At 41.3% G+C, this 27,905-nt stretch overlaps 4 protein-coding genes across 4 annotated transcripts; 2 read left to right on the forward strand and 2 right to left on the reverse strand.

Moving 5' to 3' along the window:
• Positions 1 to 6,604: 6,604 nt before the first annotated feature.
• On the reverse strand, positions 6,605 to 11,705 carry LOC306708163 (trypsin-3; the record flags this gene model as incomplete). Its single annotated transcript, XM_079175898.1, has 5 exons — positions 11,596 to 11,705; positions 8,855 to 9,014; positions 8,089 to 8,230; positions 7,725 to 7,991; positions 6,605 to 6,775 (listed from the first exon to the last, which is right to left on the reverse strand). The coding sequence occupies exons 1-5, from the start codon at positions 11,648 to 11,650 to the stop codon at positions 6,605 to 6,607; spliced, it is 795 nt and encodes a 264-aa protein (XP_079032024.1). The 5' UTR covers positions 11,651 to 11,705.
• Positions 11,706 to 15,437: 3,732 nt separating this feature from the next.
• LOC306708172 (trypsin-3) lies at positions 15,438 to 17,562 on the forward strand (the record flags this gene model as incomplete). Its single annotated transcript, XM_079175910.1, has 5 exons — positions 15,438 to 15,492; positions 15,805 to 15,958; positions 16,135 to 16,273; positions 16,414 to 16,668; positions 17,407 to 17,562. 5 exons carry the CDS (start codon positions 15,438 to 15,440, stop codon positions 17,560 to 17,562), a joined length of 759 nt encoding a protein of 252 aa, XP_079032036.1.
• A 1,277-nt stretch (positions 17,563 to 18,839) lies between these two features.
• Positions 18,840 to 23,658, forward strand: pink1 (PTEN induced kinase 1). Its single transcript, XM_079167469.1, has 8 exons — positions 18,840 to 19,288; positions 20,075 to 20,341; positions 20,525 to 20,628; positions 20,717 to 20,899; positions 21,103 to 21,266; positions 21,374 to 21,501; positions 21,826 to 22,056; positions 22,407 to 23,658. The coding sequence occupies exons 1-8, from the start codon at positions 18,932 to 18,934 to the stop codon at positions 22,689 to 22,691; spliced, it is 1,719 nt and encodes a 572-aa protein (XP_079023595.1). The 5' UTR covers positions 18,840 to 18,931; the 3' UTR covers positions 22,692 to 23,658.
• An 819-nt stretch (positions 23,659 to 24,477) lies between these two features.
• On the reverse strand, positions 24,478 to 27,083 carry LOC306710505 (tubulin alpha chain). Its single transcript, XM_079179099.1, has 4 exons — positions 27,013 to 27,083; positions 25,906 to 26,128; positions 25,665 to 25,813; positions 24,478 to 25,547 (listed from the first exon to the last, which is right to left on the reverse strand). The coding sequence occupies exons 1-4, from the start codon at positions 27,013 to 27,015 to the stop codon at positions 24,567 to 24,569; spliced, it is 1,356 nt and encodes a 451-aa protein (XP_079035225.1). The 5' UTR covers positions 27,016 to 27,083; the 3' UTR covers positions 24,478 to 24,566.
• Positions 27,084 to 27,905: the final 822 nt, after the last annotated feature.

A 27,905-nucleotide genomic window follows, 5' to 3' on the forward strand; every position in this document is an offset into this window, starting at 1 on the left:
TTACATAAAATGTAAGTATTCAAGTCAAGAACAAGTACCTCAAAACTGCACTCAATTACAGTACTTGAGCATATTTACTTCATCATTTTCCTCCCGAAGGTACTTTAGAAAACATTTACAATTGAAACAGCCATGACGACACACACGTTTCGATGTTTTCACAACTGAGTCTTGTCATTAGCTGGTAAAGAGGTGGGGGAATAATGACAGCGGGCTCTGTTCTGAGGCTTCGAGGGGGTTATCGGCAATATCTTTGCAACAGAACAAAGCACTGCCTCCCTTTGATGGCAGCCCTAAGTTAGGAAACATGATTAAAGTGCTCTACTTTCTGCCAATCCTCTGAGGGGACACTTGATAAATCTAGTGAGCAGAAAAAAGGAAGCACGCAAAGAAAAAAAAAAAAAAAGGGTGGAGGCTGGGATTGGAAGCAGCATTTCAGAATGTGTCCTGCCATGTCGTCTTCACATGTTAAAGACCAAAAGCAAAGATACCTTGCCTGCATCTAGCAATTAATGAACAAATAAGTTCATTGAAATGTTTTCAACTTTGCATTAAAGAATTCCCTTCCAGACTGTCTCACTGATGTGTGAGGGGATGAAAAGAGAGATGACACACTTCAAACCTCTCTCATCCTCTCATCGTACTAAATGTCTTTCATGAAAACTGAAGTGCTGTTATTTGCAATTTGCATCCCCCATCCTGCTTCTCAAGACTAATCACTCTCTATTTTTCTGCGCCTCAAACCATTTCACTCTGACATTTTACATTGTACCAAAGCCTCAAACCCTTATTGTGACTGTTTACCACTTTTTCCGAGTAAACTAGCTAATTATTTGTGTTGTTGAGTATAATATAGTAAGTCATAACATCTATCCTATAGCCTGCTGTGCATTATGTTATTGCTCTGCACTCTGCTGGTATGGTAATATCCCCTTCAGACTATTATGTGTGCTGCAGTGCAGGCACTAGAGAAAAGGGACCGGGTTTAGACAGGATAGGAAGCCGGCAATGAACAGCTGTTCACAACAGAAGCACATTTCTCCATGCCAGTCAACATGCTCCTCTCTCTCCCTCTCTCTCTCTCTCTCTCTCTCTCTCTCTCTCTCTCTCTCTCTCTCTCTCTCTCTCTCTCTCTCTCTCTCTCTCTCTCTCCATGTGCCCTACCGTCCACACGCTCTTGAGAGGATGTATTTCCCGCTGCTGTCATCCAGCGCCATATTAATGACTCCATAAACATCAGTGGTTTTTAACATTCAGCTGTGCTCTCCCAGGTGTGTTCTGCCAAAACTGTCAGGGCGTGACACTTGAACTATTCATCTCCATTTTGCCACAAACTCATCTTCCCAATGAGCAGGGGAAACAAATGGCCCTATTTCAGACATTAATGTATTTTAGCGCCGACTGGTTGTAAAACCTCACAGAGCGTCGGCCGAATGATGAGATAAGATAACTATTAAATTGAGGATCCCGTCTTCAACAAACTGCGATCGATGTCTTATTTTCTGAACCAGCTAATGGTTCGAGTTATCTTAGGTTTGAGGCTCACCATGACAACTGACTCTTTCTGTGTTTTGTCGAAGGGAGGTAGTCTGAACTCGAGTGGCTGATTCAGTCACTCATGCCTACTCATTATCCCATGGATCTGTCCTCCCGTTCAACAAGCATCTATTTTAAGGGTGTCTAATACAGCCACCAAAATCACTTTTACCATGAAAAGCAAAAATAAAGCTTGACTGCACAGTAACAATTCCACATCAGTCTTTCCCGTCATCCCATCTGTCCATTTCCCATTAAAAAAAAGGGCACAGTGTAGTAATGATTATATTCTAATTCTAATTCTATAACAATCATGTTTCAGCCTTTGCTTTTGAGACAATTATTCTATCGTCTGCATATTTAACACATGCCTGTTGTCCCAGATTCATGAAAAAGCCTTCTGGCTGTAGCCATGTGAAAGAATTAAGGGGAGAAAATGTAAAAAAAAAAAGAGAGATTAAGTGCATCTTCAGGGCCAGAAGAGAGAGAGAGTGGAAGGAGGAAGGAAGAAAGCTAAAAGTGGCTGTTTGTGAAGTTGAATATGGCTCTTTGGTTTTGAAGAGAGGACGGCACAACAATCCGGTTTTCCTCTCAGCTTCTGTCGTGCCTCGGAGCTTCCTGGCATCCCACTGAACTCGGAACAGTTGTCTGGCATCCAAAACTCTGCACCTCGGCTATAGCAAGTGTAGAGGACCGGGCACATTAAGCCTTCTCCCCCTCTCACTTTGCCTCCAACGAAGCCTCTCAGATTAAAAGCATTCTCATGACTGCGCTACATTTCTGCACATTCATAATCCTCGTAATTCACAAAGCATAATGTTACGTGTTCATGTGCAGACACAACACTTCAGTGGAAGGGCTTATTATAATCACAGAGGAGGCAAAGAGGAGGAAGCGCCAGCAGGGCTGCACCTCATCTGCTGTTTTTCATGCTTTAATGATCAAATGCCCCCTGGTGGCTCAAATAAGTTATGTGCATGTTCATCTTCTTTAAACAGTTGCTTCCTTTTGTTGTGACATTCTTGGAACTGTTATTGTGTTTCAATGTACCTATTAAGTAAGCTGTCATCTTCAAAGATGTGCGTGCTTGAAAAATCTTCAAAGCACTTTTCTTTTTGCTTCACTGTATTCTGCTAACCTTCTAATGTACTGCATTTCCAAAAGGGATCATTTATATACTTTTTTCTTTATCTCACAGGTGTAGCTACTTTGCATTGTATATCAAAAAACAATCCATTGTTAAATATTTAATCAGTGGTTCTCAGCCTTTTTTAGCTGATGTGTGTGCCAAGAAATCTGAAAGCCTCAGTGATGGTTATGGGTTATGGGTTATGGTGTATGTGTGATTTGGGAAAGGGGGCTGTCCCTGAAATCTGTAATGTGTTCTTGTTTTTTAGATGTCCTGAGCTGGAGGTGGTTATCAAGAAACCTGCTCACACTATCGGTCTTCCTTATTGTTGGTTATGAGTCCAACTGTGTTTGTGTCATCTGCATATTTAAAAACGATAACTGAGCTGTGGTGGGATGTGAAGTGGTTTGTGTAGAGGGAGGAGAGCCAGAGTGAGAAAATGAGTTCAGGCAACAAAACCTCTTAGTTAGATGTGGGGATAAACATAATGGTTGTGCTTTAATTACCATACGTCAACTAATACGTACGTGAACAACGTAACATAAGAAAAAACGTCACCAATGTAGCTTAAAAAACAAACAAATAAGAGACTTTTCGGGACATCGGCTGACCGGCTTGTTTGACCCATATACCTCTCCAACTACCGCAAGGTGTCTATCTCGCATTTTATACTACGTCACGTTTTGACGTAGTATAAATATAGCCTACATGGTGTACAAATGACACGCAAATTGTTGAGTCATTAATAGGCCATTTGGTGAGAGCAGGCTGGAGGGGGAGATGAAAGGCTATTCATCTTAACCCTCTGTTGCCTTCTCCACAGGAAGCTCTTGATCCTGTGGCATATGCAGGGGTCGACGTTTATGTCCAACAGTTTATTGAAGAGACTGCGGGCGTAGGTGTATGGTGACTCTCAGCGTTGTAGTGTGTGGTGGAGGGCCATGTTAACGGCATCCTCAACAGGCGTTTTGGCTCAGCAAACAAACTGACAAATATCCATCAGAGGGAGGGTGATGGATTTCATATAAGAGAGGATGATGCGCTCCAACGCCTTCATGACCACGGATGCTATAGAGCAATTTGGTCTGAAGTCACTGAGGCTGGCGGGTCTTAGTTAATTTTGGCACAGGGATTACGGTCGAGTCCGTGAAACACTGCGAAACATCGTTAGGGGGAGTTGTTGAAGACGTTAGTGAACATTGGAGCCAGTTGAGCTGCACAGTGGTTAAGTACAGCTGGACTGATCCTGCTTTGTTTTCCTGGACGTGGCCATCACCTCACCTGAATGTAAAGTGTTGTATTGGTACTTTTAATGAAGTACGTAAAGGAGTACTTCTTCCACCACCATCTAAATGTCTATTAATGTCTATACCATGCCACTCCTGATAGTCCAAAACTCTGCCCGGAGGCATTCAAGGAAACTTTTTTTCTTTGAATGAATAACACATATTGGAAAATAATGGATGCTGGTGGCCTAGTTTGGGGAAAAATAATCTGTTATCATTGTAAAACATGTTTTGTCTTCCCAGCTGCTACAAAGCAGAGTCCAGAGGGAGAAGCTGTTGGGGGATCGGTCACAGTCTGTATGCCTCAAATCAATACGTTGCCACATGAAACACGTAAACCCAGAGAGAGACATTTCCCTTTGTGAGCCAGTGGGCATATAGGGAACTCTGGATCAACCACGTCAGGCGATTTACCATAACACTCCCCAGAGAGGCCTTCTCATGTCAGAACAAAAGGAATCTGCCTTTATGTAACCAGGCCTGTAAAATCAGAGGCATAAAGGCCCTGAAAACCATCAATCACATGGGGCACTGACACACCCTCCATCACAGAAGCAAACAGAGGCAAGCGGTGAAACCAGAGATACCTCTAAAGTAGGCCATCAACTATTCATTCTGATGTGATACGCCTACACATATCAGGTGTGATGCAGTCTTTAGCCTCCGCTCGTCTTTACAGGAATCACTGCTGGCCGAGGCAGCGACGCCTCAGAGCCATTACACAGATTGTTCAGAGGGAAGACATGGCTCCATGCATATTTCATGACGGTAGTCCACTTTTGGGATAGCTCATCGGCTGTTTTAGAGATTCTGGTGACAGGCGACCAAGAAGCACACTCTATACCAAAAGGGGTTGCTGTAGTCTTTTTTTAAATGAATTAGTGAAGTGACTTATTAAGTGTCCTCCTAGAGGCTTTGCTGACACGCCATATAAGTTACACAGCATGAAGAGGACTTTAGTTATCTATCCAGACAAGCTAGTATAAGCCTTTATTTAGAGTCTCCGCTAAAGAAGCAAACAGTGGCGACGAGCTTCTGAGCTGCGATATCAGCATTGTAATACAAATAAAGAAGTCTGCCAGAGAGTGGGATGATCAGTCATTTATTAAAGTGTATAACACAAGAAAACGCTAGCATTCATGCCATTGCTCAGAGTTTTGATCTCTCTCTTTTTCACCTATACCCCCATGCATTTATTCAACTTTCACACTTAAAGGTGCTTTATGCATAGTGCCAGGTTTATTACACAGCTACTCTGTGAATAAACCACATGAAATTGGCAGTAATCATTGACTCCCTAATTAAAATAAAGGACATGTTTAGAAAAGGCAGTTGCTTTGTCTTCCACCCACCCACACACACACACACACACACATTCAGTATTATACTTCTTACTCACTGTAACAGAGTTAGTTCACATTCAGATTGACAAAAATTCTGTATGCATTAATTGTCTTGTATTGATTAAATGTGCTTGGAGGAATAAACCAAATCATTTGTGCATTATTTCTGCCTTCATTCAATAGTAGATCAGAAGCATTCATTTTTTCCATTTGATGTTTGTTTTTTCAATCCACTACAACAAACCCACAAACAACATGGGTGTGAAAATTGAGCTGATCCCAAAACGTCTAATGTTTTATAATGGAAGACAAGGAAAATCGCCCAATCCTCATAGTTGAGAAGCTGTAATCATCACATGTTTTCGCTTGAAAATGCTCTTTTCTAATCGTTTGAGTTCCAGTCTTAACAAAACTAAACATTGCTTCACAAATGTCCTGTTGTTTTGCAGGGCTCCTGTATTGGATTGTATTCTATTGTAAAGGTGTTATTGTGTGAATCACCTGTGAACGAGCATTCAATGCTCATATGATCTTTGATGTTGCAGTTGTAGCACCGGTTGACCTGGTTAAACTGTTCATGCTCTTGCCTCGAGACTAGTACAGTGTAGTTCTCCAGCAGCGCTGATTTTGAGCAATTTAAGCATTGATATTGGCACCTCATTCTTGATGTTGTGAAAATGTGGTCAATGTGTTTTTTTTACCTGAGGGGTTATCGTGGATCATCCATCACTTTTTTGTTTTTTAAATGCTTGAAACAGATAAACAACAGACATGATGCAAATTCAAGCTTGAACTTAAGGGAATAGTTTGATATTTTGTGAAATGCACTTTTCTCGCTTTCTTGCAGCGAATTCGATCGATATCGTGCACATATGTGTTCAATATGAAGCTGGAGCGGGATTAGCTTAATTTAGCCGCAACAAATAACCGGCACATAACTAACCCCCATGAAACCTCAAATTTTTACACTTTTTTCTACTGATTAAATAAACAAGATATATCTTGTTAATTATTGAGCTTTAGAGGTGCCGGTATTCAGATTTTGTTACCTTTGGACATAGTTATTCTCCCCATTTTCCTCCTGTGTCTTTATGCTAAGCTGAGCTAACCAGCTGCTAGCTTTTCATATTTGGTGTTTAAATATGACACTGGTATCAATCTTCTGTTCTATAGGCAAGAAAGTGAAAAAAGCTCATTTCCAAAATGTGGAAAAATGGTAAAAACACAACATTTTATATCGAAGAACTGCATTTGAAATGAAGAACTTGAAGTCTCCACTTGTGTTTCTCTCATCTCAGTAACATTGGGTTTTATTCCGTGTTACACCTGTTGTAGTAGCTAAATATGGTGTTGTCTATCCACCTGCGGAACTTGGATACAGCAGTGTAGACTCCAGGAAACTGGGCATCAGCACATCCTCTCCCCCAGGACACCAGGCCATAGACCCGGCCCTCACATACAAGCGGACCCCCAGAGTCCCCCTGAAACAGCAGCAAAGAAGGGGACTTCAGGGATGACTGATATTTTACTGAACAAGTAAAGGATAGATTTGGTGATATTCTATATTTTTCTTATTGTCAAAAGATGTGTAGAGAGACAAAAACCAACACTGAGTTGATCCTACTAGCAAAAGCAGCAAGTAGAAATACCTTATTCCATGTGCCATAGAGCTCCATTGTTGTCCAAGTGATGCAGTGGGTGACATGTTTTTTTTTATTTCCATGAACGGGTATTTCGTCAAATGTGTATTAATCCACAGCTGAAAATAGTCCCCAACATATGCCCAATTTTCTCCTGTTGAGTTATTATACAGACCATTTAGGCTATCTCAGTAAAAGTAGAAACATTCCAACACAAGTAGAAGTTGTGCATTCAAAATGTTACAAAAGTAAAAGTACATAGGTTTTAGTAGTGACATTTATATTTTTATTTTAAAAGTATTATTAAAAGTCCTGTGTGAAAATTAAAACTTTATGTTGACTTATATTAACTTTACGTCAAACGTTACGTTAAACGTTGCGTCAAACATTATGTACGCATGTGACCTAATTATGGTGACAATTGATGGTATTTTAAGCATGATCTGAAAGTTTTGTTTCATTATTGGTTTGTTTTGTTTGAATTCAAATGTTGACCACATATTTAAAACGTAATTCTGGAGAAAATATATTTCCCTCAAAATGTAATTGAGAATGCAGTTAAGTTTTGTGGGAACTTAATTTCTTAGTTAACAGGGTTTGTCAATGTTGTGCTACATTATTGGATTATTATTAGCGATGCATTAATGTAAAGCAGCATCTTATGTTGCAGCTGGTTGAAGTGAGAATAACTTCTTAACTAACTATATGCTGAAGGGCAGATGTAGTGTAGTAAACTGCAATCTCCAAATGGTGACCGATCCGCACACTGAGTACAACTAGGTCCTCTTACCTGACAGGCATCCATTCCACCAGTACTGAAACCAGCACAGAGCATGTTTTCTGTGATGCTGCCGTCGAAGGACCCACTGCCGTTGCACTGTTCTGTGGAGACGATGGGCAGCATGACCGTGCGGAGGGTGGAGGGGATCTGACCACCAGTGGCGCTGGTGTATCCCCATCCTGACACTCGACACAATCGGCCCACTGCTATGGAGGCGCCCTGCCGGGGCAGCAGAGCGATGGAAACGTAGCTGTTCAGATAGACCGGGGCCCTCAGCTGGAGAGACGGTGAACAGTTTGATCAGTAAACAGACTCTCCCGAGAGCCACAGATTTGAGTAACACACTCGAAGAAATAGGCCGATAGTTTTTCACCTTTATAAGCATGATGTCGTTGTTGGTGTTGGTGGTGTTGTACTCAGGGTGGGGGAACAAAAGCTGAGGAAGAATTTCTTGCTCTGTGCCCTCATAGATGGTTAAAGAGTAGTCTCCCGCTACAATCATCATTTTGTTTACTCTGCAGAAACAAAAAAAAACATTGTAACGTTAAATGCTTCGTCTTAATACGAAAGGAATAGTTCAACATTTTGAGATCTATCTGTCTGTTAAACCTGACGCTACAGCCAGTAGTACAGCACGCATTTGTACGTTAATAACTGTAAACACAGGGCCTTTCTCAACAGTATGTTCTCTTCAGTATGTCCCACTTCATATGTTTAGGGTGTCCCTTTTTTTTTTTTAACCTATCCAATATTGTTGTTTATTCAACATTTATTTTTCAGCAGTAGGGCCCTGAGTCCGTCATATGCTTGCATCAGATTCCCGTACCACTAAGCTCCATTGTTACTGGTGTGCTTGTGTCACTTTCAGGAACATTCTCTCCTCATTCTCTGACCTCCTGCATTGCCTATTTCACATGGCTTGAAATGACTGGATCTTCTCATGAAACCCTGTATACACACATTTACACGCAGACAAGTCAACATGAGGTCATCATATGTCAATAGGATTATTATTTTTACATGCAACTTCCTTACAAAAGGCTAAATCCGGGCACACGGTTTTACCGCAATACTATCCCAAAGGTTACACCGCTTTCATATTCAGCACACGTAAATCAAAAGAAGAAAAATTAGCTCACCCAATGTTACAGTGTGCTGCTGTGATTACCCAGTACTTATTTATCAAGGAGCCCCCACATAAGTGCTGACGCTGTGTTGTCTGTATCGACACAATGTACTTGATTGAATGTGGAACTGGTGCGTATCCTCCCACTATACGTTCCCGGGCCTCCTCTTGACCTGCGACACACACCCAGAGGGAAACAAATACCATCTTAGATGGGATTTAGAGAGAGAAACACACATAACAGTCTAGAGGGCGCTAAGAAAGTTGAAACATTATTACTGCAGCTGCAGCATCAGCAATAACAATAAAGAAAACAACAGCTGACTTCAGTGCACAGATGCTCCCGGGCTGAGCAGATCAATGAAAAACAATCTCACCTCTGAGGTACATTGATTCACAGTAAAGGATTAGTCTGACCATCATTATCTATCTTATGCTAACACAGGAGTGGTTTGAATCCCGCTGTAAAGAGCAACTAAGTACATTTACTCAAGTCAAGTGCTGTACTTAAGTACAAATTTGAGGTACGGATGATTTACTGTAGGATTTCTTGCCACTTTATACTTACATTTTGAGGATATTGCGGTACTTTTAACCCTACTACATTTATCTGACAGTTATTTACAGATTAAGATTGTACATACAAATGATATGATGATCTTGTAAAACGGGATGTACTATTACAGAATAAAAAAAGATAATCTTAAAATAAGATTTTACTAAATTATGAGTATCTTTACTTTTGCTAATAATACTTACATACTTTTACTTGAGCGGTGTTTTCAATGCAGGACTTTTACTTGGAAAGAGGCAGTTTTATATCAGTGTTGCAACTTTTTTGAATACTTCTTCCACCACTGCTAAATAGAGATTCTTATTCTGTTACAGAAATCTTAAAAACGTGATTTATTTGTACTCATAATTTCTCTCATCCTTCAGAGTTCCCACAGCCGTACCATTGAGGACACTGAGGTCACATTCGTTTATTCTCTAGGAAGTTTTTTTTTTGATAACCTGAGGAGCACTTTACTTTCTACATTTAAAAATGTATATGTGTTCACTGTGTTCACAAACTGATTCCAGTACTTTTAGACTCAATGGTTACATTTGACTCCTTTTAGGCCACAGATTAAGTATTATTACGCCATCAGAATTTGAAGCCTGGCATTGTAGAGCAGGCTTTGACACAGCAGACCTTAACTGAATAAATGAAACAAGATCAGTCCACTCTTTTGAGACTTGGGGGGACTTTGGGCCACTGGGACTCAGGACCATGGTATTTCTAGAATCCTGGCCATGAGAGTATCTACACTGTAAACATTTGAACATTTCTGCTAAAAATGTAAAGTGTACATCACATCGACTGAGAGCCATCTCAGATACAGAAATGCCATCAGCAATGAAACAATTCCCTCTCATTACTGTTCGAGATATTGACTCCAAGCCATAATTAGCAGCAGTGGTGCGTGTCAAGAGCAAAATGGTAACTCTATCTATTCAGTATACATGGCATGGATTGGGAGTGTGTGAGACACACATACATACATGAGCATTAGAAAGCGTTATGTAACAACGTAAAGCGATATGTGTCTCCTAATGCGTGTAATAATGTGAATCAAACAGAATAAAATGCAGTAACGTGTTCTTTTTGGTTGCTGCACAAACTGCTAAACTGTGTTGTAGCGAGTCAATTGTATGTAGTTCACTGCTTACTGCGTATGTAGTTAGCTGCCATTAATCCAGACAAATCTTCTTTTTCACATCCTCAGTCTGCAGCATTGTCTGTTGTGAAATTGCACGGTTCTGCTCGGTCCCAGATCCTAATCGGTGTCTCCTTTCGCATTTTATCTTTGTGACATAATTGCCTGGCACAAAAGGAGGTGGTGGCCACAATAACTTATTGTTGTTGTGTTGTTCACCTTCATCTGTTGTTCCTGAGGTTTCAAATTATTTTGGTGACTAAGCACACTTTTACTGACCATTTCAAAAGCTCTTGGTCTAGAAAGGTGTCTTTGATGCACCGAGTAACATTGTGCATTTCTTTTGAAAAGATTTTTTCACGGCATATCTGCTCTTTATTTGTTTGTGTGACGCTTGGAGAAAATGACATGAACCAAGAGACTGGGCCGCTGATACCTACCTTGATACATGAGCAGCCACGGCGCCCCACAATGTGTATCTTACAGGAATTTTAACTGTTACTGATAATACTTTTAAAAGTTTAAATTGAAACTTAAAAATTTCAAAAAGAAGATCAGAAAATTCTGCAATCAGGTGTATGTACAGTATATATATATATATATATATCTTAATCATTACAACATAATTTACAAGGTGAGCCTAACTGGATGTTAAAAAATGTTAGAACTGAACTATTTTCAAGTTAAAAGTACAATATATGCCAATTCTGCCCTCCTCTTGTTACTCTGTTGGTGTGATTTATGATTTAAAGCTGCGAGACTCTCGCTCATGCCCAGATTAAAATGGCTCTGAGTCAAACTTTTTTGTCAAAAGACCGTCTCAAGGGAGGATCAGTATGCCACTGCCGATGCCACGGCTAAAAGGCAACCTTCAAAACATTGATACAAGGGATGGCAATAACATATTAGACACACATTCAGCCCATTTAAATGCAGATTCAATTTATGACCCCCTCAAACAAAATGTCAACAGTATCCCAACGTTCCTGTCATTGTAACCAAGAGGCTTCATGCACGAATAAACTGTAACATTTTGATAAAGCAGCGTACTTACAGTTTACAGCCAGGACTTCAAACAGTATACAAAGCACTAAAGATGACAGGTCCATGGTGAGACAATGGGGAGAGCAGTCGGCACGCAGAGTGAGGAATCACCTGTGTACTGCTTGTCTAATCTTAACGTGAGGCCACACACCTGCACTCTCGGGTTTCTTATAGTTCCTTAGTTCCTATTTCTGTTCCCATGGTCACCTCCCTTGTCCTGGACCGATATATAATTGAAGATTCCACAGCACGCCCCATGTCTCAACTCTTCCATGACTTACTCATGCTGCCCTAAACTTCATCATTGTTTATTTAATCACCCAGTTGACTGCAGGCCCATTTTAAGGTCCCACAAAAGGTTATACTATGTTTCTTGTGTTGCCAGTTGTATCATGCAGTACAGTTACTGTAATGCCCCGTCAGCTATGTCCAATATTTCACATGTTGCAGCTTGTGATTGAAGCTCAGGATATGGATCAAACGGGCTGCTATCCCCCTGAATGAAAGGAGATACAGTAAGAGTCTCTGCAGCTCTTCATCGCTCTACCTTTTCCTCTCACTTATTTCCTCAGGAAGGATTAACGAGGGTTTTGACTAATGTAAAGCAGCAACGGCTTTTGTATTCGACTACATTGAGCCAGCGCTGCTGCTCCACATCTATTTTAGGAATGGGTGTCATTAAAAATGGAGCACAGCTCAGACAGGTCTTGCCACTGCTACAATCCCTCTGTGGAGGCCCTGACCTCAGCTGGCTAATAGCCCTCTTTGTCGCCCTCTGTGCTACTGATAGCTGTGCTCTCACATCCCCAGAGTGCTGACCATTGCCTTTTTTCCCGCAATATCCCCTCTTCCGTCCAAGTGCTGTCATCATAGCACACGGCTGCCAGCGGTCTCACGGTCATCCACCTGGCCGTAGCTTAGATTGTATTACATCTGTTAGACCTGACAAAGGTTATAAACAAAGCTCATCCTGAATGATTTGAAAAGAGCTTGAGGATGGAAGTTAGTCGGTGTTGTTTTTATACTGACATTAGAAAAGACAACGACTAGAAAAATCCCTGAAAAAATAACTAATTCACTGGCAAGGAGACTTAGAGATACTCTTAGTTTACAGTCTTGAATGGGGTGACGCTGATGTGTTTTCAGTGTATCACTGTCATTACTTCTCATAAAGCATCAATTACTGTGCTGGCTTCCTGATGCATTTTCTCCTTGGAGAAAAGGTCTTCAGTGAAAAATCTATTTGGCTTAAGTTATATACATACAATTTTACTCATTCAGTACAGTAATACAGAAATAGTTAATTTAATAAACAAAAAAGCACTTAAACTACATTTACCATTTTGAGTGCTTCTGGTAATTCAATATGATAATTTATCGTCTTTCAATGGAGTCATAGTGCATTGAAAACATCGAGATGTTGTGATACACAATTAGTAAATTGACAATAACAAGCACATACTAGCTCAAGTTTCTCAGAAAATCTGATCAAACTCAGTAGAAAAACATTGTCAAAGTTCAAACTCGTGTCTTATTTCTGATTACTCTGTATTCAGGTCCATGCATGTAAACATCGTCAGTGTATAGCTGGAAAAACAGACCTAGAAGACTGTTGTGGCGTAAATTGGTTGTTTTGAAACATCCGTAGCTCCGTCCAATCCAAAAGGAGATGAAAAGAAAAAAAATATCCAAAGCAATCAATTAAGTAAACAGGAAATCACTGTAGAATCACAAGCTGTAACATAACTTCTAAAAATAAAAAAAAAGCACACACCAAGGCTGGGACCTTGGCCTGGACGGTGGAGGACGCCTGCGAAGGGGAGAGGGGGGACGAGATAATGTGCATATATACTCTGTTAAACCTTTTTCTCGTGGTTAGACCTCCGAACCATACGTGGGGAAAGAGCTCCATCCATTCAGCTGAATTATTATAGTGTCTGTTCAATGAATACTTAAAGACATTTGATAGTTTTCTCATCAGTTATTTCTCACAGGGAGGTTAAAAAGTTTAATTTCCAACATACTTCGACCTCATGAGGTACCTAAAGGGCCGGGGAAACCCACAACAATCCCGGTTCACACATTTTTTTGGGATCATTATTAAACAGGATTATCATAAAGTCAGATATGCCAGCCATACCTTCACCGATTATGTATTGGCAAGCTAACATTAGTCTTGCCAGTTAATTCAGTCAGCTAGGTAACAGTTCCAGTAAGTGACAACGTTTCTGTAAGAAGAGCTAGCTGAGGGGATTCAGGCATCTGATATCTCATGCGTCTGTTGCCTCCCTGTGGAGGAACTCTGTGAGGAGGAAGAGGCAGACACAGAGCAAACCAGAAGGATTACATTCAAGAAAAACCCGGCTTGGTGAGGAGTCTGCCCATAGTAGCTCCAACTTCTTCTTAGTTTTAAGACATCGGGGAGGTTAATTGGCTACTCTAAAATTGCCCGTAGGTGTGAATGGGAGTGTGATTGGTTGTCTGTCTCTATGTGTCAAGTATTAGTATTATTTGTTGGTATTATATTAAGCCTATTTGTAAATCACTAATACAGACATATGTTAAATTTAGCATTTTGAAGCCATGGTCACACAGTATCTGTAGCTAACAGTTTGATAAATCAGAACTGTGTTTAACAAACCTGGGTGTAATATAGCAGGACAGTGCCATGTGAATTGTTGGCCTATTGTAATGGAGAGAACTGAATGTACTACCAGAGAGTAATCTGAGTGCCGAGCTGAAGTGCGGAGCTGAAATGCTTTTTACCTTGTTTTTGGTCGGTTGCAACGTGGCGTTGTATGTAGACACTATCCTTATCTCAGCCAAATTAGAAACTTTTTAAAGAACACTTTCAAATTGAGATGTTGTGTGTTGATTTGTAAATGAGACACATGTTCGTACATAAATATAAAATGAACTACAAAACCCAGAGTGTACTGCTGTTCAGGTTTCTAAGTGCATTGGTGCATTTAATTGTGTCACTGTGATTCTTTATTAAAAATAATTATATCCACTGAAGACACGTAAGAATCAAGCAAATGAATACAAGCAAATCTAATCACGTCAACAGGGTTATAACATTTATTCTGTCCATAATATGGTGATGGTGATGACCACCTAAAGGCGTTCCCATCTCAAATACCTTCATATCCCAAGGTGCAAGCAGATAACTAGAGCTTAGAAACAGTCATAATACACAAGAACATTTTAGCTTTGTCATGTTGTAGGTCATTTTCATTGTTGCAGCGTACCAGTACAAAACGAGACGAAAAGATAATTGTAACAAAAGATTTGGACGTGGATACAATTACACTATAAAAGGCACCTGGAGAGCACCGATCCCACCAGTTGGACATACTCTGAAGGTTGCTGTGTCTGGGCTCACAGGTACGTAGAAGGTGATTCTAATCTTTAATAATTAACATTCAGGGCCGTACCCTCTATCACCAGTTTATTTTGTGGAATAAATGTTTAAATTGTATTACCAATCATTTAGTTATCTAGTAGAGTAGATCAGTAGTAATTATTTAGCCATCGATTTCAAGAGAAGGTTGAGACATGTTGTAACTTACAGCAAAACATTTTCATTTACAAAATGCCTTTAGGTGTCATACATAGACTCAGGATCAACTGAGAGGGATCAACTGAGAGGAAACAACTGAGAGGAAACAAGGCAAAAAAGTTGTACGTGTTTTGCCTAACCATAATTAGCGAGAGTTTTTTTCTTTTATTTCACACAAACACAATTGGATTAGATCAGGATTGTCAAAGTAATGAATTGAATTGGCACTTATACACTGTGTATAATGTGCTTCTAAAAATGTTTCTGCATTACAGATGAGAAGTAAAAACATGGCTCTGCTGCTAAGCTCAACTGTGCTGTTGTTTTTGGCAGTCTCTGTGCCAGGTAAGTTCCTCAATCCCCAAATGTTTATACCTGAGTGCATAATAAAAAGGTATGACATCCTGCTCAACATGTAGAACCACGTTGAAAGGGACATTTACAGAACACTGGCTGACGTCAGGGTGAAAAAAAAGGAATTGTATTTATCCTACATCAAGAGTAATGGATATACCAAAACTCTGCCAACATGGCCTTGAGACTGCCTCCAACCACTCTTTAAGATTATAAAGAGCACAGAGTATTAAATATGAAATCAATTTGACATTTTTTGTAAAGAAAAATAAGTTACAGGGCACCTGTTCTCACTGTCTTCAGAGACATTTGCACAGAGAATTATTGGGGGACAGGAGGTCAAGCCCTACTCTATCAAATATCAGGCATCCTTGCAGTCCCGCGCTGGACAACACTACTGTGGAGGAACCTTGGTGCACCCTCAGTGGGTGGTCTCTGCTGCCCACTGCTGGAGACCGTAAGTACTGACACCAGACAGGGACACGCTGATGTTTTTAAATCTTGAAATAGTTGAATGTTAACATAAAATGAGGGAAGCATTGCTACAGTGAAGAAGCTAAATTGGCATTTTACTGTATTTTACAGTTAAAGGGTCGACACTGAATCACCTCTTTGTCTGTTTTTCTCCATTAGGACAAGTCAGATGAAGGTGGTGCTGAGTGAACACAACCTGAACAATCCTGAAGGATTTGAACAGGTTTTTGATGTCTTACGGATATATTTCAAGAACTATAACTACAGGACATACAACAACGACATCATGCTCATCAAGGCAAGCATAGGAGAGCCAGCCTGAAATAGTGGGGCTCTAGTCTTGACACATGCATACACTCTTCACTCGTGTTCGTAATTGATGAATAATGCCATTGCTTGGTCAGCATATGTCAGCCTAAACCTTAATTTGTGTTACAGCTGGATAGACCAGCACAGCTGAATGCCAATGTCCAGCCAGCTGTTTTGCCAGTCGATAGCCGTCCCCTACATTACAATGACGTCTGCACGGTCAGCGGATGGGGTGTGACACAGATTTACAATAGCTACCTCTCTCCTGCGCTACGTTCTGTGGACGTGAGACCTATATCGTACTGCCGTTATTATTACTGGGGGATGATCACTCCAAACATGTTGTGTGCTGGATCTCGATGGGGTGGCAAAGATTCCTGCCAGGTACAGAATGTCTTTGTGTTGCATGGTCTGTTGGGCGCTTGTCTTAAATGATTTCACTGTTGCCTAACAATGTTGCATAAAGGTTTCTTGCATATTACATATTATTTTATTATAATAATTAATATTTCCCTTTTTATTGCTCCGCATGCTGTGTATTGTATGTTTCTGCGTTGCATGGTTTAATTAGTGCAGTACAGTGTAGCATAATGATGCCCTGTGCAGCCGTGGTACATTTACTGTACTGTACTTAAGCACAGTTTTGATGCTATTAGTCAGAAGCCAATAATACTATTTACACCAAGGAGGAATAGACAATGTGGCATTTTCACCCATGTGTTATAGCAGGACAAAGACAAGCAACCAGGTGTCCCTAATTAACAATGCTATTTGCACCTGACCTGGGCACACGTTAAATAATGTATGTACTGTATATGTAGCCTACTGTAGGCTATGTATATTTTTACTAAACCTAACCAAGTAGTTTTGTTGCCTAAACTGTGACCAAACACTGAAAAGATTAATAATAATTAAAATCAGTGTAAAGTGTAAAAATACACTGAACAAACCCATTTCCTGGGTTATAGCAGAATTGCTGCGGTGTCACCTGATCGGATGCAAAAACACACATTACATTATTTTTATGTTACTTTATACCTTCTACTTCAATGTAACTCTTTGAGGCACATACTTTTTAGTTTAGTTTGTTCGTCATCTCTAATTTGTCTTTGTGATCCACAGGGTGACTCTGGTGGTCCCCTTATTTGCAATGGCAAATTGGAGGGCATTGTCTCCTGGGGTATCAGCTGCGCAAACCCATACTACCCTGGAGTCTACACCAAAGTGAGGAATTACATCAAATGGATCAACGGGATGATCAAATATCAAACATCATGAACAATTGCTACAATCAATTTTAAAACATTCACAATTCACAACATTGTGTTTAATGGCCTGTTTTGTCACAAATTACTCTCTCTGTGTTTAGTACTAATTGCCAATATTACACACTTTCATAATGTTAGGATATGTTATATAGAGCCATGGTTATAAGTCAATTTTAGATATTCCTAGGTTTACGAGAAATGTGTTGATATGCTTGCAATTCATTGATTTTTCGTCCATTGTTCTGATAGAGAAATAAGATTGAAATAAGAAATAAAGCCATTGTTATTATTATAATTGTATTATTATTATTATTATTGTAGTAGTATGTTAAAGCAGCTTAATCAATAGAGTTGGGCAATGTGGTTAAAATTATTGATAATATTGAATTAACACCTAATTTATTGATTTTCTTTCAATACAAAGTCCTGGGTCCTTTTCTAAAGTTACTACAAGCACTGAATCAATGAGGAAAGCATCCACAGTGACAATAAAGATGAGTTCTTATGTTAAGAGGATATGATGACTCTCTTGCATGGCATCACAAGAATCAAAACAGTCAATGAATTACATTCTCACATACTGCATCCGCAACATTATGTCTCAACAAAAGCCTTGAAGAAGACAACTGGATCAAAATACTTTATCATGAGCCCTAAAAGGCCAAAAGAGTTCAATGAGCGTGGAACAGAGTTCAGAGTAGGAGCATCCCTCATGGCAAAGAATAAGGAACGGTCATTACCAGTAAGTCATTATTTCTGCCGATTGAATTTCATGAAGCTGTCCATGCATTTATGACATAGACAATACTTCAACATTGCTGATAGACTCTTCCGATGATTTCTTTTGGAAACAAGCAAAAGAAAAACTGGTATGTTGTCCAAACCAATGGCTCAGCTGCTTATGTAGATTAGTTGTTCTAAATCAGAGCTCAAACTTGCACACTTCTGTCCATTAACACTGATCACAGCTTGGCTATTCAATTGAATATACCAATATGTACTAATGTGCAAGTGTACTTTACCTCTTTTACTCCAAGTTATGCATACATGTTTGACCATTTTCGATGGATACAGCACACATAAATGTGTACATAATCTAGCCATTGCAGATTATGTCTGTTTGGTATAAAAATAAATTAGCAGACGGCAAAACTCGACTTAAATTGCCACTTAAATGACCTCTCAATTGCAGTTTTCCGTGTCGGAATTTGTTTCTCTCGGATTGGCCTACAAAAATACGTCATCTTCGTCTCCTGTCATTCTCGCGCATGCTCGGTAACGGCTGTTTTGTTTACCATAACACTGTCCTTGCCTGAGGTACCCGAGGACAACCTTACTGACACAAGCGGAGCACAGCCTTTTGGCCCTCCGGTTGAATTATGTCTGTGAAACACGCGATTAGCCGGGGACTCGAGTTGGGCCGGTCGGTCTTTCAGCTGGGCCTCCTCAAGTCGGGTGGCCGGTTCGCAGCAAAGCTCCGAGCTGACCGTTTCCGTGCAGGGCCGTCGGCCCGCACCGTTCAGCCTCAGGCTTTCCTGCCGTCTCGGTACCGCTATTTCCGCACCTCTCTGAAGGGCCTGGCCGCCCAGCTTCAGTCCGCCGGGTTCAGGAGAAGGTTTGGCGGCGGGTCCCCGCGGAACAGGGCCGTGTTTTTGGCTTTCGGTCTCGGCGTGGGGCTCATCGAACAACAGCTTGAAGACGACAGGAGGAGTGCGGCGACATGCGATGAGATCCAGGTATGCTGCCCCGACGTAACGTGTTCTTAAGTCATACTGTGCTCGAGTAGTTTTGGAGTACTTGTAACGTTGATTTACTTTTAGTATTTTGATGTTATGCTACTTATAATCCACTACATTTAAATGACAACAACCATATTTACTTTCTTGTCTTGCTGATTGAGATTATACATACAAAACACAAGATTACACATTGTTATGAATTACATTTCCCAGCAAAGCAGAAAAAAAATACACTATTTCAGTGCTGTACCAAGGATAATACTAAAATACTGTTAACGTCAACACATCAGTAATAATATAATGTGTAATAAAACATTCTATATCCTTAAAAATATTCTCTACAGACATTTTCATGTAATTAAATGCCTTTACGCTGTTGTATAACTAGTTACTTTAGTACTTTTAAAAGTACACACAACTGGCAGTTTTGACAAAGGTTTTATTGAGACCTAATACTAGATCAAAGTTGTCCACCTGCGTTGCATTAATTGCCAGCTACTGCTTCTACTACTAGTACTATTACTACTACTAGTACTGCTTCTACTACTACTACTACTACTATTACTGGTACTAGTAGTGTGATGCTTTTGAAGTCATAGCCAGTTGATGTGGTTAAGTCTGTAAAAGCCTTTTGATAACATCTACAGCTTGTTATTCTGTGTTAAGAAATACTTCTGTGTTAAAGCTCCAATAACTTTATTGGACTTCAACTGGTCGAATGTGCACACGTCTACCTTTCTGCATCTTCTTGTTTTTCTGCCTAATATTTCTCCCCATTTGCAGGCGGTGTTCAGGAAGAAAAGATTCCAGAGCCCATTCAAGCCATGCGCCTCTGGGTATAAACTGGAGGATTACATTATTGGGAGCCAGATTGGGAAAGGCTCCAACGCTGCTGTGTACGAGGCTGCGGCTCGGTTTGCCCCTCAGGAGAGTAACAGCAAGTGCTCCCTGGTTCAGCTGGGAGAAGATGAAGAGGAGACGGCTCGATCGGCGACATGCTGCTCGCTTAGAACCTTCCCTATGGCTATCAAGATGATGTGGAACTTTGGGGTCAGTATTCTACAGTATTCTACACTCCCCCCCCCCCCCCCCCCCCCCCCCCCCCCCCCCCCCCCCCCCCCCCACACACACACACACACACACACACACACACACACACTGTTAGGTGTTAGGCAAACGGATGACAGGAACAAATCAGCACTGACAGGTATTTTTGATGCCGTTTGTTTGCAGGCAGGGTCGTCAAGTGAGGCGATATTAACATCCATGTCACAGGAGCTGGTGCCTGCAGGCCCCCTGGCCCTAAAGCTGGAGAAAGAAGAAATCACTCTGGATGGGTACGTGTTACACTTTCAGTGCTTTTGTCGGTCATTCTTAGTCCTGCAGTCCTGATCAGCTGAACTGCTGTGATCTCTCTACATGCAGACATTTTGGAGGCCTGCCCAAAAGAGTGTCGGCACACCCGAATGTGATCAGAGTGCACCGGGCTTTCACAGCGGACGTCCCATTGCTACCCGGTGCTGAAGAAGAGTATCCAGATGTGCTGCCAGCCCGGCTTAACCCCGCTGGTTTGGGCAACAATCGCACTCTTTTCCTCGTCATGAAGAAGTAAGACCTGCCATCTTTCACCCTCTTACAATGATTTCATTTATTATTACTATTGCTAATAATATGCAGGTCATGAACGGTATCAAATAGTGGCTTTGATTTCACGAAAATCGTACAGGATTACAACTTTAAGAGGTGTACACAAGAAAACCTGAGGCATGCAGTTGAGTAGGACTAATATGCTGTCTTCTTCCGTGCTATAGCTACCCCTTCACACTGCGTCAGTACCTGGAAGTGTCCACACCAGGCCGCAGGCAGGGCTCTCTGATGGTGCTGCAGCTCCTCGAGGGGGTTGACCACCTGTGCAGACAGGGTGTTGCTCACAGGGATCTCAAATCAGACAACGTGCTGTTGGAGTTTGACTCGGGTAAGATCGATATTATGTCATTAAGAGAACAATCCAGACATCAATTAGAGATGTGATTCCATCAGTTCTATGTAAAAAAAATGTAAATTGATTTTGCTTTTATGCAGATGGATGCCCTCGTTTAGTGATTACTGACTTTGGCTGCTGCCTGTCACAGAGTGACTCTAATCTACAGCTGCCATTCAACAGCATATGGGTGAACAGAGGCGGGAATCCCTCCCTCATGGCCCCCGAGGTAGGCTTAAGTAGCTCTTGAGAGAACCTTTCACAGTTCGTATACAATGGCGATGCACAAAAGTGTGCGCATGCAGTTTGGCACCGGACGTACGGTGGAGAGCCATAGCTTGTCAAGCTATGCAAGGCCATTAACCACCAAATATCATGAACGAACCTGCACATTTATAATATTTTTGAAAACATACAAAAGGAACAAACATAAGACAAAAGTTTGACACACCAAGAAAAATAACCACTTGTACAAGTCATTACAGTTAATCATAATTTTACTTTTCTTGAATAACCACGCATTTTATTCCTATCATGATGCGTCTGCCCAAAGGTGGCCACTGCAGTTCCAGGGTGTGGTGTGGTGATTGACTACAGCAAGGCGGATGCCTGGGCAGTGGGGGCCATCTCCTATGAGATATTCGGCCAGCCTAACCCATTCTATCGAGCCGTGGGACTGGAGAGCAGGAACTACCAGGAGAAGCAGCTTCCTCCTCTGCCCTCCGGCGTTTCAGCTGATGTGCAGTTAGTGATCCGATTCCTCCTCAGGAGGAGCCCAAGCAAGGTCAATATATAATATACTGTGTATATATAACAATTTCATCATAAACACAGTGGTTGTATTGGTGTGAATGGTGATCACACAGCAAACACCCTGACCTGCTGAGTTAAATCCTCTGCAGACTGCGAGGACACCACCCACTGAGACGTGTAAAAACATGTTTAGACTGTTAATGTTGTTGAAATCATGCCAATGGATTTTCTGTTTGCCAGAAAGTCCGTAAGAAAAAAAAAAAAAGTAATAAAAATATTCTTATTTAACAACCAAATCCTATTTAAATAAAAAATAATTCTGATTCAGATATTCACTGAGCTACAATACATTTATACTGTATGTTAATTCTCACTCTGCAGCGCCCCAGTGCCCGCGTGGCAGCTAACATGCTACATCTTAGCCTCTGGGGACGGAAGGCCCTGGCCAACCACGACAGCGTTGGCATGAGGAAGCTGGCCGATTGGCTGCTGTGCCAGTCTGCTGTGGTTCTCCTGAAGGGCTGCGGTGGACCCAGTGGCAACATGGTGGAGGCGGAGCTTCAGAGGAGCTTCCTGTCTAACCTGGACCTGGAGGACCTGCGCACCGCTGTGGGCTTCCTCCTGTATGGACGAGAGCAGCATCAGGCCTGCATTCTGTCTGCTTAGATCCACTCTCACTCATTTAGACACACAGCTTAGGAGTCATTGATATGAATAGACTGGGAGCCTCAATTTAAAACTTGCTTTGATTTTCAGTTAATCATCTTTGTTAGTGATATTAATAGACTTGGCCTTTAAATCTAATGTCTGTCTATTGCTGCTCAAATTTATAATCTTCATTTGGAATTGTTTGGAGAAAGGACCTTGTTATCTCTTGTATCTTTTCTACAGTTCTTGTGAGCACCAAACAACTAAATTGGCCCAGAGCTGGACGGTACCAATGGCTGCTGGTATTTATTTTACAAGCTCTAATGCACTTTAGATATTTGCTGGGAAAGACCCTAAGCTACAGTTGTTGTTCCCTGTGTGTTTGATTAAAATTGGTCTGTGTTGAGGTTTCGGACTGGTAAAGGTGAAGGCAAAAGCAGATCATTTAAATTAGAGTAAAAAGTGCATACTTTAGACCCTACTGTGTAGGGCAACATTAAGTCTGTTAATTCCCTATTTAAAATGCATGAAAAAACACCCCAACGTGTTACTACATAGCTATTGCAATAATAATGGTAGATGGCATGGATCATGCAGATTGTTTAAGGATGTGATTTTGTTTTATTTGTTCCTGTGGTTTGCACTTTATGTCCATGTTTGCACTTGCTCACAGCCATTATTATGGTTTACTGGTGTATTGTTCGTTGCCAGCGTAATACTGTGTATTCTAGTAAATTATATATAAAAAGAATGATGATTTGAATAATGTTTTAACCCTTCACACTTAACTATGATCTGTTCTCAAAACAAGTCGCAGCAAGCCTACACATTTGGCACCATGACAGGCATAATAACAATCATCATGTGGACAGTGGGGAACACAATATACAGGGTGTGTAAGTTTTCTTACTGAAGATGGTGAAAATATTTTAGATACGTGTAGATGTTTTTCTGCAGTTTCAGAATAAAAGTACTGAAAGACGTATGAATGGATTTGTGCAAATTATTCTTTTTGTTTTCTAGGTTTACATCTCTGAGAGTCAAGTGAATTTAGATCCATTTATCAATTTTTTAAAGTTGGTGGCTAAAAATGTTATGATTTGGAGGGGCGGGGGGGTCTGTTTCTGATTGTTTGGGCCTGCTGGAGGTCATTCTGTAGGGCTCGGGCAGTGCTCAACCTGTTCCTCCTTGCACAAAGCAGCAGATATCGGTCCTGCTGATGGGTTGAGGACCTTCTACGGCCCTGTCCAGCTCTCCTAGAGTAACTGCCTGTCTCCTGGAATCTCCATGTCCTGGAGATTGTGCTGGGAGACGCATCAAATCTCAATCAATCTTAAGAAATCGCCTCATGCTCCCAGTAGTGATAATGACTCTAGCTAAAGCCAACACTAGTGGAAAACCTGTCAAAAGAGATCAAGAGGGAGAAACTTGAATTGGCCTCCACATGCAAAACCAGTCCTGTTTAGGGGGTCGTCTCATTGTTGTCCCTCTAGTGCACCTGTTGTTAATTCCATCAACACCAATGCTACTTACCTGACCAGATCATTACCAGAGAAGTGCAATTGAATCCATGCCATACCCTGATAAAAGATTGTTCCTTTAATTTTTTTGGGCAGTTTATTTCAAGATTATGAAGGACAAACCACCTGCAACTAATCGTTTCTTGTCAGTATTCACAAAAATATTAAGTAAAAAGGAGGTTTAATAAATAACACAAAACAACTTAACTTTACAGAAACTTTATTTAGGACAGAGCCAAACTGACATTTTAATGACTTTGACTCTGAACATACGCAAGCTGGTAATGAATAGACAATAGACACTGTTTGGAATGTGCTTAAGAACAAATGAAATCATTTGTTTCGTGTTTAACTGGTGCTTTTATGTTTTTTTTTAATATTCCTCTCCCTCTTCCTCTCCCTCACCCTCAATAGAGTCGACTCCAACCTCCTCATAATCCTTCTCCAGAGCTGCCATGTCCTCTCTGGCCTCAGAGAACTCTCCCTCCTCCATACCCTCACCCACATACCAGTGCACAAACGCACGCTTAGCGTACATCAGGTCAAACTTGTGGTCAAGCCGAGCCCAGGCCTCTGCAATAGCAGTGGTGTTGCTCAGCATGCACACGGCCCTCTGGACCTTGGCCAGGTCTCCACCGGGAACTACAGTGGGCGGCTGGTAGTTGATGCCAACCTTGAAACCAGTGGGGCACCAGTCCACGAACTGGATGGAGCGCTTGGTTTTGATGGTGGCAATGGCAGCATTCACATCTTTGGGCACCACATCACCACGGTACAAAAGGCAGCAAGCCATGTATTTGCCGTGGCGAGGGTCACATTTTACCAATTGATTAGCTGGCTCAAAGCAGGAGTTGGTGATTTCTGACACTGAGAGCTGCTCATGGTAAGCTTTCTCAGCGGAGATGACGGGGGCATAGGTGGCCAGAGGGAAGTGGATACGGGGATATGGCACCAAGTTGGTCTGGAACTCTGTCAGATCAACATTGAGGGCGCCATCGAAACGAAGGGAAGCAGTGATGGAGGACACAATCTGACTGATCAACCTGTTCAGGTTGGTGTAAGAGGGACGCTCGATATCGAGGTTCCTACGGCAGATGTCGTAGATGGCCTCGTTATCTACCATGAAGGCACAGTCAGAGTGCTCCAGGGTGGTGTGGGTGGTCAGGATGGCGTTGTAGGGCTCTACCACAGCGGTGGACACCTGGGGAGCTGGGTAGATAGAGAACTCCAGCTTGGACTTCTTGCCGTAGTCGACAGACAGACGTTCCATCAGCAGAGAGGTGAAACCAGAGCCGGTGCCACCTCCGAAGCTGTGGAAAACCAGGAAGCCCTGAAGGCCGGTGCACTGGTCAGACTGAAGGAAGAGAGGGAGAGACAGGGATTTGACTCGAGATACAGCTATATCATTTCATTTGATATTTTGACAAAAAAAAAATCAGGAATTAATCCCTCCTAATATCATGTTACCCACCAGTTTGCGGACCCTGTCCAGCACGATGTCGATGATCTCTTTGCCGATGGTGTAGTGTCCACGGGCGTAATTGTTGGCAGCATCCTCCTTGCCAGTGATCAGCTGCTCAGGGTGGAACAGCTGGCGGTAGGTACCAGTGCGCACCTCATCTAAGGAGACAGATCCAATCAGAAATGTATTGAGGGTTTGGCTAAATTTACTCACAACACAACTGTGTTTTCTATATTTCGTGAGTGTTTACCGATGACGGTGGGCTCCAGATCCACAAAAACAGCCCTGGGGACGTGCTTTCCAGCTCCGGTCTCACTGAAGAAGGTGTTGAAGGAGTCGTCTCCTCCTCCGATGGCTTTGTCACTGGGCATTTGTCCGTCTGGCTGGATCCCATGTTCCAGGCAGTACAGCTCCCAGCAGGCATTGCCAATCTGGACACCAGCCTGACCGACGTGGATGGAGATACACTCACGCTGGGGTGGGGAGAAAGAAGATTTGGATTAATAAATAAATAATAATAATACATAACATTGAATACCGCAGTGCTTACAAAGGAAACCACAACCATTGCTGCTAATTAAAATGGAGGATTGTCTTTGAGAGAACCTTTAAATGGATGCCACAGATCAGCACAAACTGCTTTGAATAATTCTTCCCTCATTGCATGAAAGTCTTTTATTGTTACACCAGAGTCTATTATCTATGATATCTTGTCTGACTGGGGTTCAGTCTATTATTTGTTTTACAGGAGCCCATCTATTTTCTGCTGCGACATGAGACGGTCTGGGATTACTGTGGGGAGAGGATTATCTAGGTCAGACACGATGCAGAGCTGTCTCCTCAAAAAGCCACATTCCCACTAACATTTACGTCTCCTTTCTCTATTTTATTTTATTCTAGAATATATATAAAATAGAGGTCGGATTTTAAAAGTGGCTTCATTTAATGTGACACTCAAAGACAGCCAACGGGATTTATCGTTTTCACATGAAATAATCTTCAGAAACAGGACAGGTGAATTTATGTAACATATATTATTATATATTTATATAAAAGCTGTTATATAAAAACTGCACAAATTGGTACGTTAGTGTGAAACCAATGCTATCTAAGAAGATTTAGACGAGTTATGTGGAATGAGGATTAGGCGTTTGTCGTGCAGGAATGCACACGTGAAACCCTCGTTTTTTGTTTTTGTTTTGTCGTATAGCAAGAATATGGACAATGAAACGATTTATACTCATTATAGACGAACTATTTTCCTCCCCATTCCATGCTGATGTAGGTTAGACTACGATCGATAAACAATACATCTGGGAATACAAATGTTAGAAATTATATCTAAAATCGCACTTACCATGATGGCTTGTCGCTATTATGCAATGTAATGAGACAAGTCTGAGGAGTGTTTGCGTCTGAGCTGCGCGGTGTCTGAAGCGGATCTGCTGATGCTGACGCACACTCTGCCTCTGGAGGAGGACAGGTGAAGTGCGCATGTGAACCCTCACCTTCTCCTTCTGCCGCAGTAACTGTTTCACGTCCACAACCACAACAACCAAAGATGCTGTGGGTGAGATACGACTTTGACCCCACATATATGATTAAAAAATAGGAGAACTAGAATATTTAGTATGTTATCTAATAGGATACATTTAACTACTGTCTACATTTTGCTGATCGTTTTTAATAAAAGGCCATGATGTTGGTTACACTGAGTGCGTCACAATGTCTTGAATGTGGAGCCAATACAAATGGGCCTACACGATTCTCTAGCATCATTATTGTGCCCAAAGATATAAAATAACAGAAGGCTTTTATTGTGAAGAATGCACAGGAAAGGAAGTGTGTTTATTAGCACCAATTTATTCTCAGCAGAGTGCCTCCACATCTGAAAATAAACTTACTGGTTTATAAAAAAACTAGAGAAAGTGTCAAGGTTTAGTCAGAAAATGCAGAAAATCTATTCCACTAACACTCTACAACCCAAAGCTATTTAGTTACTATCATAGATGACTAAAGAAAAGAGAACATATTCACATTTGAGAAGCTGGTACCAGAGAATGTATTTTCTTAAAGCATGACTCAAAGCGATGATTCAAATAAAATAGTTAGTGATAAATGTAGTAGTTGGCATCTAAGCGATTAATTGACAAATTCGTCCAGCTCTAACAGTCCATTCTAAGAGTATGTGTGTTGCAGGCTTTAGCTTTTTACATTTCATATATGCTTGGCTTGCAAAGTAGTTGTGAT

The sequence above is a fragment of the Pholis gunnellus genome (assembly GCF_910591455.1).
Source record: "Pholis gunnellus genome assembly, chromosome: 2".
Classification (NCBI taxonomy): domain Eukaryota; kingdom Metazoa; phylum Chordata; class Actinopteri; order Perciformes; family Pholidae; genus Pholis; species Pholis gunnellus.